Source organism: Lissotriton helveticus, chromosome 8 (genome assembly GCF_964261635.1).
Source record: "Lissotriton helveticus chromosome 8, aLisHel1.1, whole genome shotgun sequence".
Taxonomy (NCBI): domain Eukaryota; kingdom Metazoa; phylum Chordata; class Amphibia; order Caudata; family Salamandridae; genus Lissotriton; species Lissotriton helveticus.
This window is the reverse complement of record NC_136069.1, coordinates 413,758,709-413,774,825: the sequence shown is the minus strand read 5'-3', so window position 1 is coordinate 413,774,825 and position 16,117 is coordinate 413,758,709. Positions and strand designations below refer to the sequence as shown.

The window sequence follows — 16,117 nt, the reverse complement described above, 5'->3', positions numbered from 1 at the left end:
AGAGGAGGGTTCATGACTTACGCATGTGGATGCGGGGTCAGCCAAAGTGCATGGGGGAAGCTTGCAGGGTCAGGGAAGTGCGCTGGTGATCGATCGTGAACAGGGAGATTATGGTACCTAAAATGGCTGTCGTGTATGTTCATACGTGAGTCTGAGGAGTGGACAAGATGGCGCAGATGATGTTTAGTTCACGATCTAAAATTCCACAAGTGTGCACAATGATGACGATTATGCCATCTGGCCATTATGTGCACTGGAGAAATGCGTACGTTTCTTGCATCTTTTCAACGATAGCAAAGTACGTGCATGTGCCCGATAATATGGAGAGTGGCATCGCTTGTGAAAAGGAAAAACGTTGTAGTGTACCAAAGTATGATAAATAGACTGGGAAAAGATTTTAAACGATTCTCCCAAGAAAGGGTATAACCCTACATAAAGGAAAACTATACTCCACCAAGGGACCAAGAGAGACCAGACAGATGAAGACTCAACAGGTACCAGCTCCACTGATTCCACTGGATGGAGCAAGGATGAAGACACAAGAGGAAGATGAATATACAGAAAAAGAAATCGAGATAAAGGTCTTCCAGACATGACATGTGGATCCACTGTCTGAGGTTGCAGACTAGGTTTAGATTGATTCTCTTTCAAATGTCCTTTCCAGGCTGCTTTATTCAAAGTGATGCCCCTCACAGCAGGTAGAAATTGTCTGGCTCCAAACTCCTGTTACACAAAACATGGTCATAAGAATGTGTCTGATGGCTGTTATCGGCCTTCCTGAAGCAGTAATCTGGCAAACAAGATAGCAGTTCCTGTGTAGAAATCTTCTCATATTGATAACGGAAACTGCAGCACCATCTCTCACTCCTACCATCCACCTAGTAGCATTGCTCAGGATAAGCTAATTATTAGTCCTTTGCTAAAAATGCCCTCCTGGAATTATGAAAAGTAGCCCTGTCTCCATCCTCCTCGCTTCAGTGTATGGCCTCCACCCTCCAGCTACAGGAATGCAGGGGTAGCAACTTCCACTGTCTGGGAAACACTATCCTTACCTTCCATCTTGTGCCATGCTAAACCAGGGTCATCCAAAATGCATTTCTCTGCCTTCAGTCAGCTCACCCAGTACACAGAGTCCTCCTACTACACATGTGCTACGCATGCACTGCACATTCAGACACAACTGACATACACATGCATTGTCAGCGCAAAGGTGTGGGTTTCACATAACAGTGGAACTTGACATGAGAGGAGTAAATAAACAACCCTCTCACTGACAGAGAAGAAGGTCTGACCACACTACAAATTCACAAAAGATAGTATGCTTCAATCTCCATTTTATGTGATGTGCCTGGGGGAAGAACAGTTGTCCATTGCCAGATATGACTGAACACTTGGTGCACCACTCCAGGCCACAGGACAGGTCCCAGACCTCTCATTGTCAGTGACAGGCCTAGACCTCACACGCTAGCTTATCCTGATGACCGGGCCAAATTGGAGGGAAAGATACTAGTTTCACAGGCAATCGACACTCCGGCAGAACAACATGCCCTTTTACATTGCTAGTGACATTTCCACCCAACAACTGTTTTTCTCTTGATGAAAGGCCACTAATGTAAATACAAAATAATGATTCATATAAAAGACTCCGCACGATTCTTTAGAGCAAATAAACACTTACAGAATTCATGACCAGTATTGGATTATTTCTTATTTCTGTCTTTCAACCTCTCAAAGTTGATTAATTTGTAGCCCTTTCTCCTTTTTACAGTAATATCATCTCAGAAATGAGGATTGGTAAAAGCCCATCAGTCCGACCTGGGTCCAGGCCTGCCAATCAAATTCGATTTGACGATGATGGGAAAGGATATACACTCAACAGAGGCATCACTCAAGAACTTGCTGGTGTCAAAAGGTAACAATGCTCACCTTGTTATTTCATCTAGACATGCCTATGAAGTTTCCAAATGTTGACTGTTACTCTTGCATGGAGCTTATTTTGCTGCTTTACTCATGAGGTGTCATGGTTACTTTTGAAGTTCTGTGGTCTTTGCCACAAAATTTGCATTACACAACCATGCTCAATCAGTCTTGCCGGTAACAGCAGCTGGCAAGCAGTAAACTGCATCAGCCTGCATACCAGCACATCATAAATGGGTATAGTATGCTGGCAAAAACCTCAGTTGAATGTTTAGACAAGTAGTGCAGAAAATTCTTAGGCAATAAAGTACTCAAAAATATTTGTGGTTTAATTGGATGATGTGGACGGATAGCACTGTGGTCAGCTTTGTGTGAGTTGCCAGCTTGAGCCTTTTGGTTTCTTTACCTGCTCAAACATTTTAAATTTAGGTTTATATGAGCAGTGTATTCAACTGCTGCTTCTTTATTTCTTGATTTCAGGGTAATGCCTGGCGTTCACGTACTTCATTGGTTTTCAACCTGTAGGCCATATTTCACAGTAATGCATTGATTTTACAAAATGAAACACTAATCTGGCATATATTCATGGGCATTTAAAAAACAGACATATAAGCAAGCAAGCATGTCATAAGAAAGCTAGTCCAGCATAAGGAAAAATATGTGGCGGAATAGAAAAACGTGAACCCTAAGAAAGTTTATGACAATGGGAGATAGTTGAAATCACTCAGACATATTGACCGACAACCATGCTTTAATGGGGAGCATATTGCCCAGACATAGCTGTCCACCATGTAGTAATCCACGAAGTAAGCCTCAAGAAAGAAGTCTGCTTTATTTCTTCTAAAGACAGCAACCTCCAGCCAGTTTCCAACTTCAACCGCAGTTCCCGGAATCCTCCCCCAACATTCCACTGTATCATCCTAATTACATCACAGTGAGGTATGATGTACCAGAAAATATCTCTAATCTCGACACATCTTCCCCCCTTCAAAAATACAAACATTATAATTAAACAATACAATAATAACATATAATAAACAATCTGGTTATTTATACATAAACGTTTCGCTTTTACTCTTTTTTTTTTGTACTTTTACTGTCGCCGTAAATGCAGTACAAACAAACTCATGTATTCCCCCATTAAAACATTTCCATTGACCATGTGACGTCATATCAAAACAGATACAAAGACAAATACAAAGAGAACAACCTATTATCAAGCCTGTCTGATCTCTCAAATGGTAATAACTCTAATCAAAATATTTGCTATGCAGGATAGAGCACAAAAATTCACTTTCTTTTAAATGATGTTTATTTATCAAAAATATTTTTGTTTATTTAATTTTTTATATTTCCACACTTTTTTTGGAATTATATTAACAAACATATTGCATAAAACACATTCACATTATCATTTCAATTAGAAAAAGACATTCCTTGACTTTTCTAAACACGAATTTGTATTTGGTAACCCCCAAAAGAAAGATTTGTCACTCCATCATTTTTCCATTCTCTCCTTTTATTCCTCTCATACATACCAACTATCATACCATACAAAACAAATTCAAAATAAAAACACATCTGAGCAAGAGTCCCACTCGCTAGTTCTGTTTGTCATAACGTTCCATAGTTTGAACACAAACACAAGTCCATCACTTTAGTTCTAGATAGTCGTTTTCTTGACTTGGATTCTTAGGTGGGGCTCACAGATGTGTGTCGCTGGCCTACGTACGTTTCGGTCAAACCAAATTATTATCACCTTCTTCAGGGCCAATAAAGTACATATTCCATCTTTAGGATTTCTATATGTCTTGCAAAAAACAGAAGGCGTTTTTTTGATCCTCCAAGGTATGGAGCAGTCCACACGGTTTTTAAAGAATCAAAGATGAGTCTGCCGAGTTGTCCCAGACAGTAACAGACGTGAATGGAAGCAATAGACTCTGATTGGCTCCTCATGGATAAAAATTCCAGAAGACTCACAAAAGGCAAAAACAATCACCTTTTAAGAACACTGAGACACCATTATATCCTGTTCTGAAATTAGGGTGCAGTGACAGCTACTACAACCTCAAAAATTGGATAAATAGATCTGGCTGAAATCTTCTCAAATTTGGCTCCACCGACTTTCATATCACATAGAAGATTTAAGCTATCGAAGGCAGAATCATCTTTGCTTCTTTAAAAACCGTGTGGACTGCTCCATACCTTGGAGGATCAAAAAAATGCCTTCTGTTTTTTGCAAGACATATAGAAACCCCCAGACAACCCTAAATATGGAATATGTACTTTATTGGCCCTGAAGAAGGTGATAATAATTTGGTTTCACCGAAACGTACGTAGGCCAACGACACACATCTGTGAGCCCCACCCCATCCTAAAAGTTCGGAACCCTCATTCTTTATGATCACGCTTCCTCTCCATTGATTTTTAATTTTATATCCATCCATTTAATGCCTATTATCACTATTCTTTTTCCCTCGCAGTCCACAGCTTTCATGTGTGCTTGCTGCAAATCCTCCATCCTTCTTTTGAGCTTCGTCTCATAACTCTACCTCCAATTAGTGTGAATAAACTTCCTGAATCAACTAACATTTTGACAGTCATACCTTCTCCAGTTTGTCTAAACTTTCTATCTTCATTTCACCACTAGGACTTGCATTTCTGTCAATATCAACAATCTCTTGAGGCCTCCTCCACTGTAAGTACTATCTCCCATATAGCTTCACATTCTTCCTCTTTCACTTTTACACTCTGTATTTTTCCTTTTGATGTACATATTTTACCAGATGACCTTTTGTACCACAGTTCCAACAAACTACATTCCAGGCTCCATGCATGGTGCTTGAAATAATATTCCCAGGTGTAAAGGGGCACATTTCACAAAGTAGAAATAAAAGAATCCTTTATTGTAGCAGAACAGTACCAACTGACCAAACGCTAGCCAGTCACTAGAAAACCGACTCTGCCAGCCACATTCTAGAACTAGCATAGCAACAGCAGCAAGATGCAGCACCTACACATAAACAGTAGGAGAAAAAAAGAACAGTCCTATAGCTTATAACAATCCCTTCCCCTTCGAGAACACAAAAGTAACAAAAGGAAGGGCTAAAGAATGCAACAAAAGTCATACATAGTCATTAAACCTTACAGTAGGGTAACAAATCCTGCACTCCCTGTTAACCTTAGAAGCCACAGATTCAACATCAACACCCACATTACTTTCAGCTGCCAACTCAACATTCTCCACATCTTCACTGTAACTGCCAACATCACTGGAGAGACACTCACATTGTTCGGCTTAGAGTGACCTGAAACTGGCATGTTTATCTTTAAGAGACATTGGCTTCCCTCTGATTGGACGACCTCTTAATTAAATGCCATTTCGCTTCAAAACTTGATATCCAACCACTCTGCTTACATTCCATACCTTCCCTTCTTGAGTGACTACGCTCATTTTGGTGTCTTTCACAACTCTCAAAGCTCAACCAAATGTTGAGCTCCCCTTAACTGGAAATCCAGGTTTGAGTATCCTTACCCTATCTTCCACCAAAAAAGGGGGTTCTTCGGCTCTCCATTTATCAGCGTATCTAATTTTCATCTTTTCTTGTTTCTCCTTTACTCTCACTGCCACTTCCCTAACATCCATGAGCATTTATTTTGCCCATTTCCTCTTTATCCACCATGGCCACAGTTTGGTGACTGGATCTTTCTCTTTCAAAAAAGGAAAGGGCTCACTTCAGTGGCAGAATGAGGAGTATTCCGGTACATCCATAATCTCTCTCCTAACACATCCTTCCATTCACTTCCAGGCTTGTGTGCCCATTCAATCCCATCCTCGTCACCACTGTAAAGACGCATATTTCATGAAGCAGATACAAAATAATCCTTTATTGGAGCAGGACAATATTAACTGACCAAATGCTAGCCATGTCACTAGAAAACGGACTCTGCCAGCCACATTCTAGAACTGGCATAGCAATTGCAGCAAGATGCAGCATTTAAACATAAACAGGAGAGAAGTATATAACAGCCCTATAAACTATAACACCAGGACGCCCACACTAATGAACAATGGTTCTGCATTCCCCACTATTAGATATACCATTGGAGTTCTCAATCGTGTTCTGTTTTTTATGTTTCACTTCTTTTACTTCAATCACCTCCTCTTTTTTTATGTCTCTCATAGTTTCCTTATATTTATCAGTTTCTTTCAACCAAATTGCAGCATTTTCCTTACTTATCGCAATGTTTATCTAACATGGTATTCACATATCATAGACATTGGCAGCTTGGCCATCATCCATCCCTAATGATAATTCTAGAAGATCATCATATATTCTTCTACCTTCTACTCCCAGATGATGTAGAAAAGAGCCTGTTTTCTTATTGGTCCATATTTGTCCTATGGCTAGCATGTATGTGAAAAACATGTTCTTCCTTTTTTCCAAGCAATTATTGGTTCGCCTTGGGCCACTAAGAAGATGAACCGGGCTACCGTACTTTTTCCCCACCATCCCTGTGAAGAAGGCAAAATAGTAGACTAAAACAATTTACTTAAACAATTAACCAACACAATAATGTTACATAACTATTCAAAATAACAATTCAGAATAATAATCATTCTACTATGGTCACAGTACTCCTTTTTTTGTAGCCTTTTTCTGTGTTCATTAAGTGGCAGTCCTTCTATTTCTGAGTGGTAAATTAATACAGTCTACTCGTGTAGGTCCTTTTACTATTTTGTACCAGTTGCCCTACTTTTCTTTCATGCATGTTGAGTGGAAAGCGTTCATCCAATAATGCCAACAGGAAAATATGTGGTAAGCACTCCGTTTGTTTTTCTTTATATATTTTTTTCTCATACAGTGACATGCCTTTTTATGCTGAAGGCGCTCACGCGGGTATTCTATTCCTTTGATCGCTGTGGCTAGTTGACAGATCGCTTGTGCTCCAGTTTCAATTATGCTCCCACTGCAGCACGCGTACTGTGCACTCCTCACGCGCTCACGTGCTAAAGCCTTGTTCACATTTAAGGCGGATCACTTACCATAGGAATTAAAGGTTTCAGAAAAAAATGTTTTCAGGTTTTCTGAAAGTTTGTCGAGTCTTTCTTTTCAAAGACCAGAGACATAGAGAAAAAGAAAATCCACTTAAGGCTAGTTGACAAGGTTGGGCCACTCTTTGAATCATTACTGCTTTTTCAGGGCTGAAGGTGACTGTAATGCCATGTCTGTCCCCTGCAAAGACGCTTGTTGGGCAAAATATGTAGTAATTAATGCAATCCAACCCTTTTAAAAGATATCTTTATTTCTTCTTATGAAGCTAACTTCCAGCCAGCTTCCACCTTCAGCCACCCCTTCCGTAATCCTCCCCCAACATTCCACTGCATCATCCTAATTACATCACAGTGAGGTATGGCACACTAGAACATATCTATAATCACACACCTTATCAAACATTAATGCATGTAGGGGTATTCCTATGCAGACTGAATGAAGGTGGCTGATCTTGATAGAATCTTTCCAATAATTTGGTTGCCCAGCAGCCGGTGCTTGCCTGAATTGTGCTGGGTTGGTTTACCCATCTTGCTGAAACTAAAGTCACAAATAGATTAATTAACTTGGCAATGATCTGGCGAAGCGTGAGATTACCTAAAACTGGAAGGCCTGTCGGGGACTTAGAGAAATGGCTTGGCGTAAGGAGCTTGAGAGATGGGCAGGTCATAAAGGAGGGTACTGCTGCAAGAGGCCAAGAGTGGCTGTTGTTCTAAAGAGGTGGCCCAGGCATGGGAGAGTTTGGTAGACCGTATGAAAGAACCAGACAATGCCTCTGAAGGGTTCTCTCTGGGAAGCCGCGAAATACCAGGAGCAGTGGATGCCTAATAGCATGGGGCTAAGGGTGCAGGAGATAGCTAGACGGCTGGTTGATAGTTTGGTCGCCTATGGGCAGTACCTGTTGTTGTAATTCTTACCTTTGTCCAGATCAAGAGACCGCTGAAACTGCATTGGAGCTCTATGACTAGGCAGAAGGAGAATAGACTGTAATTTTGTCACATTTTTCTTGCAGCTATGCAAGAGCTTGGGGCACACTGGAATCAGGTAAAAATCCCAGATACCTCAATGTGGTCTCGCAGACTGTGGTCCCAGATGGCAATAGAAATGTTGTCACACAATCTGAGAGATGAGAGAAAGATATTTGAAGCAGATCTGCATGGACGAGAGATTACGCTAGGGGAAATTAGGAGCGCGGTTAAACAGATGGCACGTAACAAAACACCAGGGACTGACGGGCTGCCTATAGAATTTTATTCGGCCTATATCGATATCCTGACCCCTAAGCTGTTGGTGGTTTTTAAGGAGGCAAAGGAGGTTGGAGTATTACCGGCTTCCACTCGAGAGGCGGTCATTATTCCGTTGCTGAAACTTGGGAAGGACTCCACTGATAAAACAGCTTATCGCCCCCTATCCATGCTCACTTCTGATGATAAAATTCTGAGTTGGATCCTTGCGACTCGACTCATCCCATACATGGTGCAATTGGTCCACCAAGATCAAGCGGGCTTTATACCTACCCGGAATACGGCCACCAATGTGCGCCGTTTACTTCGTATATTGGCCGTCCTATCGGTAGATATTAAAAAGGCGTTCGATAGCCTTGAATGGCATATCTGTTTCAAGTTATGCAGACCTTTGGTCTCGGGAAGGCTTTCGTGGGATGTACCGAAATTCTTTATAGATCGGCAACAGCTCAGGTTTGGACAGGGGCTATGATTTCCTACTCCTGTCCGGTAGGTGTTTAGGAGATCGAGTAAATTCTCATGTTTAACGGTGTCGAATGCTGAAGAGAGATCAAGAAGGATGAGGAGGCAGGTATCGTTTTGATCTAGGATTTGAAGGGCGTCATCAATTATGTGGGTCATAGCAGTTTCTGTACTGTGTCCTGCTCGGAAGCCTGATTGATGAGGGTTGAGGAGATCAAACTGATCAATGTGTTTTGTCAGTTGTAGTTGTGCGCATTTTTCCAACAATTTGGCGAGAGTGGGGATATTGGTAATAGGATGGTAGTTGTTTAAATCAGAGGGGTCTGCTGTAGGTTTCTTTAGTAAAGTTGTGACTTGTCCAACTTTGAGGGAGTCAGGGATGGTTCCTTGTTGAAGTGAGCTGTTGATAATTTTAGTCCAGAGTGGGAGGAGCAAAGGGGTAAAGTATTTTACAGCGTTAGCAGGAAGGGGGTCCGTGAGGTGATTGGATGGTTTCAAGGTGCTGAGCAGTTTGCCAATTTCTTCTTCAGAGTAGGTGACGAAGGATGACCATGTAGCATTGTTTTTTGGTTCAGTGGGTGCTATGCAGTGAGGTTTGGAGTAGAGGCTTGCGTCAATGATGAGATCGCTCTTTATGTTGTCAGTTTTTTGGATAAAGAAAGCAGAGAAGTCTTCACAGGAGGGAGCCTCGCGCATATTGCTGAGTGGCTGGGGTTGTTCCTTGCATTGTGTTCTGATTAGCTCAAACAGTTTTCTCGGACGGTTTTTCGCTTGGTCGAGCTGGAGGCTGAAGAAAACTGTTTTTGAGCGTTTAATTTTCCTGAAGTAGGCGTTTCTCTTTTTCTTCAATGTTCTTAGGTGCAGTGCAGAGGGAGCTGATCTCCAGGTGCGCTCTGCCATTCGCATGGCTCGTCTGTCCTCATTGAGACTCCCGTCGTACCATGGATTGGAGATTTTAGTGGAGACTCTTTTTAGTTGCATAGGTGCAGCCTAATTGATTATTGAGGTCATTGTGCTGAGATAGTGGTCAGTCAAGGATTGAACGTCCGTAGTGCCGGTAGGGGGAAGTAGGAGATTGCAACTGTTAGGGGGTAAAGAGTTTGGGTTGAGTTTTTTCAGGTCTCTTTTCCAGATTTTGGGCCTGGCGGATTGAGCCGGGTTAAATTTGACTTTTTCATTGATGAAGAATGTGACAATATGATGATCTGACCAGTCACAGGGTTGGATAGATTCGAGTTGGATAGAGTCTTCTTTGGAGATGATAAGGTCGAGGATAGAGCCTTTCTCGTGGGTCGGGCTGTTGCATATTTGGGTGAGGTCAAGGGCATTGAGGAAATTTTTAAGACTATTTACCACCGCGTCATTGTGATCGTTCCAGTGGAGGTTGAAGTCACCGAGGTATATTTGGGTGAGCTGCCGTCCAGAATTCGTTGAGATCATATCCATGATTTGTTGGGAGAAGATGGGGTTGTCCCCGGGTGGGTGGTAGATGCCGTGAAGAGAGCATATCGGTTTACCCTCACTGATAATATCGAGGCAGATGTATTCACAGGAAGTTGGGGAGGGTAGGGAGGAGGAGGTGATTTTTAGCACAGAGAGGTTGTTCCTGTAAATGCATGCGATTCCACCACCTATTTTGCCGGACCTGTCAAGCCTAATGATGTGGTAGTTTATTAGTTGGAAAGGTAATTGTACCCCATACGGCTATGAAACTGTGCTGTGGCAGAAACCTCCAGTGGCTTTTCATAACAGAACTAATTAACGCACATCAATACAAAGTGTGTTAGTTCACATACTATTTGTAACATGAACAGAAAAGAGAAACCAGGAGTGCAGAGTAGATTGACTCCTTCCACAAATTATCTGTCTCACACTCTGACACACAGTTTCTCTCCTCTACAGCTTCATGCTTTTCACTTCCCTTTCCCACAGTATGAGCATATTCTTTCAAACATGCCTAGGACTAGAGTCATTCATTTTTCATTCCTTTATTTATTACAATATACTCATAAAGTTTTAATATTGTTTGTACTGTGTCGTCACAAGTTTATTATTTGTGATCTCAAAATCAACTTCGCCTTTTTGTTTTTTAGTGTTCGGTCCCTTCAAACAATATGTTATACCATATGCTAATCAATTCACCACAAAGAAAACAATCTAAATCAGACTCCGAGATAGCAGTCGCTTAATAAAACATCACTTTAATAACACATTTTGGTTGGCGTGTGAGTGAGAAGTAAATGTGGTGGAGGAACTTTGTATGGCTCAAAAAGAAGTGTGGGGGGGGGGGTAGCGTGGAGATTGTACATCCATGCCAGTGGACGATAAAAAGCATATGGGAGAGAGGGAGGGAATGTTACCTGGCCTCACTTGTTTAGGTGTCACAACCAGTTAGATATCCTAAGTAGCTGTAAATGTCTTTATAACCTGGATCTCTATGGAGAAAAGGACAACAGGCAAACAGACACTACCCACCCTCCTCATTTGGGCTATATTCATGAGGAGCATCATATCTTTGTATTATATAATAATTCGATAAATGTACATCTTGATATCTTTACAGTTTACAGGAAATGTCCTTCACAAACCTCTTGTTTCAGGGTTCAACTATTTAAGAACTTCCTGGAGGGAAATTGAGAAAGACTTTCAACAACTCAAATACCCTCTCAATCTTTGAAAATGAAGGTAGTCCTATTAGAACTCATAGGGCCTTCATTCAAACTGATCAATAAGTATCACTTACCACATATTTTATGAAAAGCTCTTCCACATAGCTATTACTGCAGCATACATGGTTTTGAGATATTCACTCTTCATAAGACAATACTGACTTTATTCAGACTATGACTGACATCCAGAAGGAACAGGTAATGTTTTTAGGAGTCACATTGGTGAGAGCGTGGTGTTTTCATTTTTTTCAACATTTAGGGTTCAGGTAACGGTGTTTCGATAAAGTGATTTGATTGTCGTTGGACATTTCCTGAAGAGAAGGGAAAGTTGCCTTTGATGCTAGTTCTCTGTCAGGGTGATCTCCATTTAATTAAAAACAACCCTTCCTCGTCTCCATGAAAGAAAATGAACATTGACTGCAGATACGGCAGGATCCTGAGTGTCCACTCTGAACTAACTGGAGCAACTGCCCCTGAGACGGCATGATGCAGGTGTTGGGTGCTTACTTAAAGGAGCAATGCCCATTCTCCAACCTCTGTAGGTTGCTGCCTATCTAGTTACATTTCCCTTCCTTTCACTTTTAGAAAGATTTATAAACAGGGTTTGTTGCTTAATCTTGCTGATCTAATAAGAATATTAAATGACTTCTCTGAATCTGAATATTTTTTTTAAAGCCCTGAGTTGCCTGTTTTTAGGTGCAACATTTAATTGTGATGCATTGAGCTACGCATGCCTGCTGGGTAATGTGTAACTACTGCACTTTATAAAGATGTCTGTAATCTTGCCAATAACCCCCCTTAGTCTGGAGACAAACTACATTTTTTCATCATTATGTGCTTATCTAACTCGCCCTTCGTACACCAAAGTTGCTTATCCATCCCTGTGGGTATAGCCTGTTTTACATTTCAGCCTTCCTAGAGACCAAGATTTCCATTAAATCCTATTTTAGTAATATTGATTTTTATGGGTGGTATCAGAAAACAGCTCATCTTCAAAACTATAGAAGTCATTCGGAGTCCTTTACAAGGTCCCCAGAAGGCCCAGTAGAGCTTTGTCAGTGTTGATTAAAGCAATATAACTCAGGACTAGACTGGTAGCCAAAAGCAGCCCTGGCAAAATATTCAAACCAGTCTGGCTCCTTTTCTCCTCACGTATCTTTGTATCTCTCTCCTTTTCTTCCTTTCTCTCTCTTTGCTTTCTTTCCTCACTTGCATTTCTCATGCCTGCTGTAAATACCCGGGGAAGGAAGGTTGGAGAAAGTGGAATGAATGCCATTCGAAGCCCTCTTCCTTCAAAACCCAGCTTCCAATGGCTCCAGACCATCTGGGAAATGCCTGATGGATGGCGGTCTGGCCCGCTATAACTCTACATGTTCTGTACCCTCTTGGTGCACATCCAGCATATTTATTGAATTGAAACTGCTTGCCACAGCTGAGATAGCATGGATTAACTGGAGATGAGGATAGACCTATAGGGTTTTCTCTCCACAAAACGAGGCGCCTGTTTAAGGTAGGAAGAAACAGTTTAATTGTTAACACATCAGGATTCAACAGTCAGGCCACCGCTGACTCCAACTCTCCTTCCCTGAATCCCTCAACATTCTTCTTTGACGCGTGTGTATTCCACAGCACACGAGAGACAAGACATCTCTCCTTTGCAAACAATAGCATGTGTTGGCAACACCCACTGAATAGAACATCCAAATAACAAAAAACATCTGGGTCTCAAAAGCTTTAACACAGTTGTCTGCAGCAAAACATATCTAAACAAAAAGCATGTGAATGCAAAAAACAAACATGCGCATCAGTACATCACCTAAACCTTGCTCCACCGGGGCATGTACCGGAACCTCCCACAATTCATGTCCCATGCAGCAGGAAGAAAACCCTCCAGAACACCTTCAGTACTTTGGTCCAACTCCTTGGGGGGACACACTGCCATTTTAACAACTTTCTTCAGATTTCACACATTGCCATCTCTCAGTAACACTGTATATGGGCTCATCTTCCTTACTTGCAAAGCATCAAAGAACTTTGATAGCCCCTTCCTCCCTTTGTATCCATGCCTTACTCACATCCGACCAACCGATATGTCCCTGCCACACATATTTACTGTGCCTCCAACTTCAACTCCAACATCCGCATCAAGACTTCGCTTTTGCACCTCCTTGGACAAAATCATCCTTGCTTTCCATCCTCTCATAAACTCGAATGGTGTCTTACCCATGGCACTATAAGCCCTTATCAATGTGTTTGCACCATCCTTCCATGAGCTACCTTGACCTATTGTGATCCCTCCTCTACTGTCCTATTCCAGCTTTACATAAGTCTGTTTCCCTGGGTTTAGTAAACAGAAGAACAAATGTGTTCTACCCCCCATTTCGCCAAGATATCACCATTGTCACGCGAAACAAACTGCATACTATTGTCCATCACTGTGATTTCAGGAACCCCATCACAAGGAAACTGATCCCCTTATAGGTGATGACCCAACTGGTAAACTTGACTTCTGACTACCTGGAATGAAAGTCAATTGCAACAATAGAATACACAACGCTCTAACTCAAAACACTGTATGGGCCTGATATATCCATCCCAATTTTTTTCCACACTGCGTTTGTTTTGAGCAGACCCTATATCTTTGCTCAAGTTCACAAATTCACTTTTGCATCCCCCACACCATTCAAACTTGCAAATCTGGTTATGAAATATGAGTAATGTACCACCAAACCCAGAAAGGATCGCAGCTGATTCTTGTTCACACGGGACGGAGCATCCTGCATAGCATTCACCAAATTAATCCTAAGCGAACACCTTTCTCATTCAACCAATGCTCCAGGTATTCCACCCCTCTCACTTCAGTCTGTCATTTTTTCATTTTGATTGTAAACACACACCATGGCAAAATGGATAGCACTTCATTTAACACTGTGTCATGAGTCTCCTTACCCTTGCCAAAAACCAAAATTTCATCCTGGAAATATGACACATTAGGTATATCATGGAACAAATTATGCATTTCCCTCTGGAAAACTGCTGATGCCAAATCAAAGGGCATGCTTTCAAACTGGTATGCTTCATCAGGTGTAATAAACGAAGTTATTGGCCTTGATTTCAGATGCATTAAGATTTGGTGGTACACAAAGGACAAGTCAAACATGGAGAACAGTCTCGCCCTCTTAACCAAAGCAGACATAACACTGATGCCCATTCACCCATATTGCTGCATTTAGATCACGAAATTCCACGCACATCTGTAGTTCCCCATTGGCCTTCTATATATTCACAATCGGGGCTACCACTCTGCTTAAGTTCTTCAATAATATTTTCCTCACATAGTCTGCGTAGCTCCTTTTTTAAAGGCTCTCTCATGACAAAGGGTACAGAGCATGCCTTTTGCACTTTGAGCATTGTAGCTTCCTTCAATATTCTCTTGTGAGAGAAATCTTTCAACAAAACCAAAACGTGCGGAAATTTCCTCTTCCACACGTCTTCCGACATTCCATTTATGCTTGTCATCGCCCCCCAACACCTGATCCAGAGGGTTGGGATCCAGTCTGATTTGTAACTCCCTCAGTTGTAGCCATCCCAAGAGACATTCCTTAGCAATGTACACCTTTGACTGGGTAGTAACACCCTGGAACCCCTAAACACCTTCGAAGTATACAACTAAATCAATTGGTTTGTTGCCATATGCCACGAGTCAAACATCTGGTGGTCTCAAAATTCTGTCGGGGAAGTTGTCCAGCTGTTGTTCCCCGATAAGTGTATACCGAGCTCCTGAATCTACCATCACCTAGACCTTCACATCATGAACGGTTATTGTACAGAAAGGGTTGTCTGTCTGGTTCACGGTACCCACTTCACAGACCTGCAATAAAATGTCCTGTGGCACCTCGTTCTCGTCACCACTTTCCACAGCAGCAACCACATTTTTCAATCTTGTTAAGAAATTTTCACTCTTACTTTTGCATATCCTGGCAAAATGTCCTTTAGCTTTGCACCTATTGCAAATCTGTCCCATCGCAGGACATATGGGACTGGTTGCAATATGACCGCTCAACCCACATTTGTAACACACTGTCTCCTTGTCTTGCTCATCTGCAACCTTCACCCACTTCTTTTTTTTGCAAAACCATCTTTATAGGTCATTGTCTGTACACCTGTTAATTTGTTCACACCACCAGACAGCATCTCCTTCAAATCTTCTGTACACCTGTTATTTTGTTCACACCACCAGACAGCATCTCCTTCAAATTTTCCTCCGTATTCTCCACTCTCTTCGGTATTTTAGCTGCTTTATTTAGAGCAAAACCTTCCGTATTCATCAGCCTTTCTTGGGGTAGTTTGTCTATTATCTTCTGCATGAACTGGTCTCCTAAGATGTTGCCTAGAAAGTCTTTGTAATTGCAGGTGGAAGCCCACTGATGTTAATCAGCCATGAAATTATCAGCTGATTCACTCAGACATTAACCTCTCCTAAGAAATGTATATTTTTCCACCACTTTTTTTTTTTTCATAAATCATGTCGAACGTTTGCATAGCTACTTCGTACTCATCCAGAACCTCCTCGTCGTTCTCTTCAACTAGCAATGAAGGAAGATGTTTCAAAATGTGCCAGCCTTCCGCAGCTAAACAATGCTTAAGCATTTTTACTTTGCACTGCTGTTAATATGTCGCCACCAACGGCTACTATATAGGCTATAAAGCCTTCCTTTCAAACTTCCCATAATGTCACAGGTTCACCAGGTGTGTTTAAAAAATAGTTGGT

At 41.6% G+C, this 16,117-nt stretch overlaps 1 protein-coding gene across 2 annotated transcripts in view; it reads left to right on the top strand.

The window, feature by feature from the left end:
* The window catches only part of MRPS31 (mitochondrial ribosomal protein S31), a 185,458-nt gene that overhangs the window by 133,583 nt on the left and 35,758 nt on the right, over positions 1-16,117 (top strand). For both annotated transcript variants that reach the window (XM_078657248.1, XM_078657247.1), the window contains exon 4: positions 1,769-1,912. In XM_078657248.1, coding sequence (XP_078513374.1) covers positions 1,769-1,912 — 144 coding nt within the window. The remainder of the gene's footprint in view (positions 1-1,768; positions 1,913-16,117) is intronic.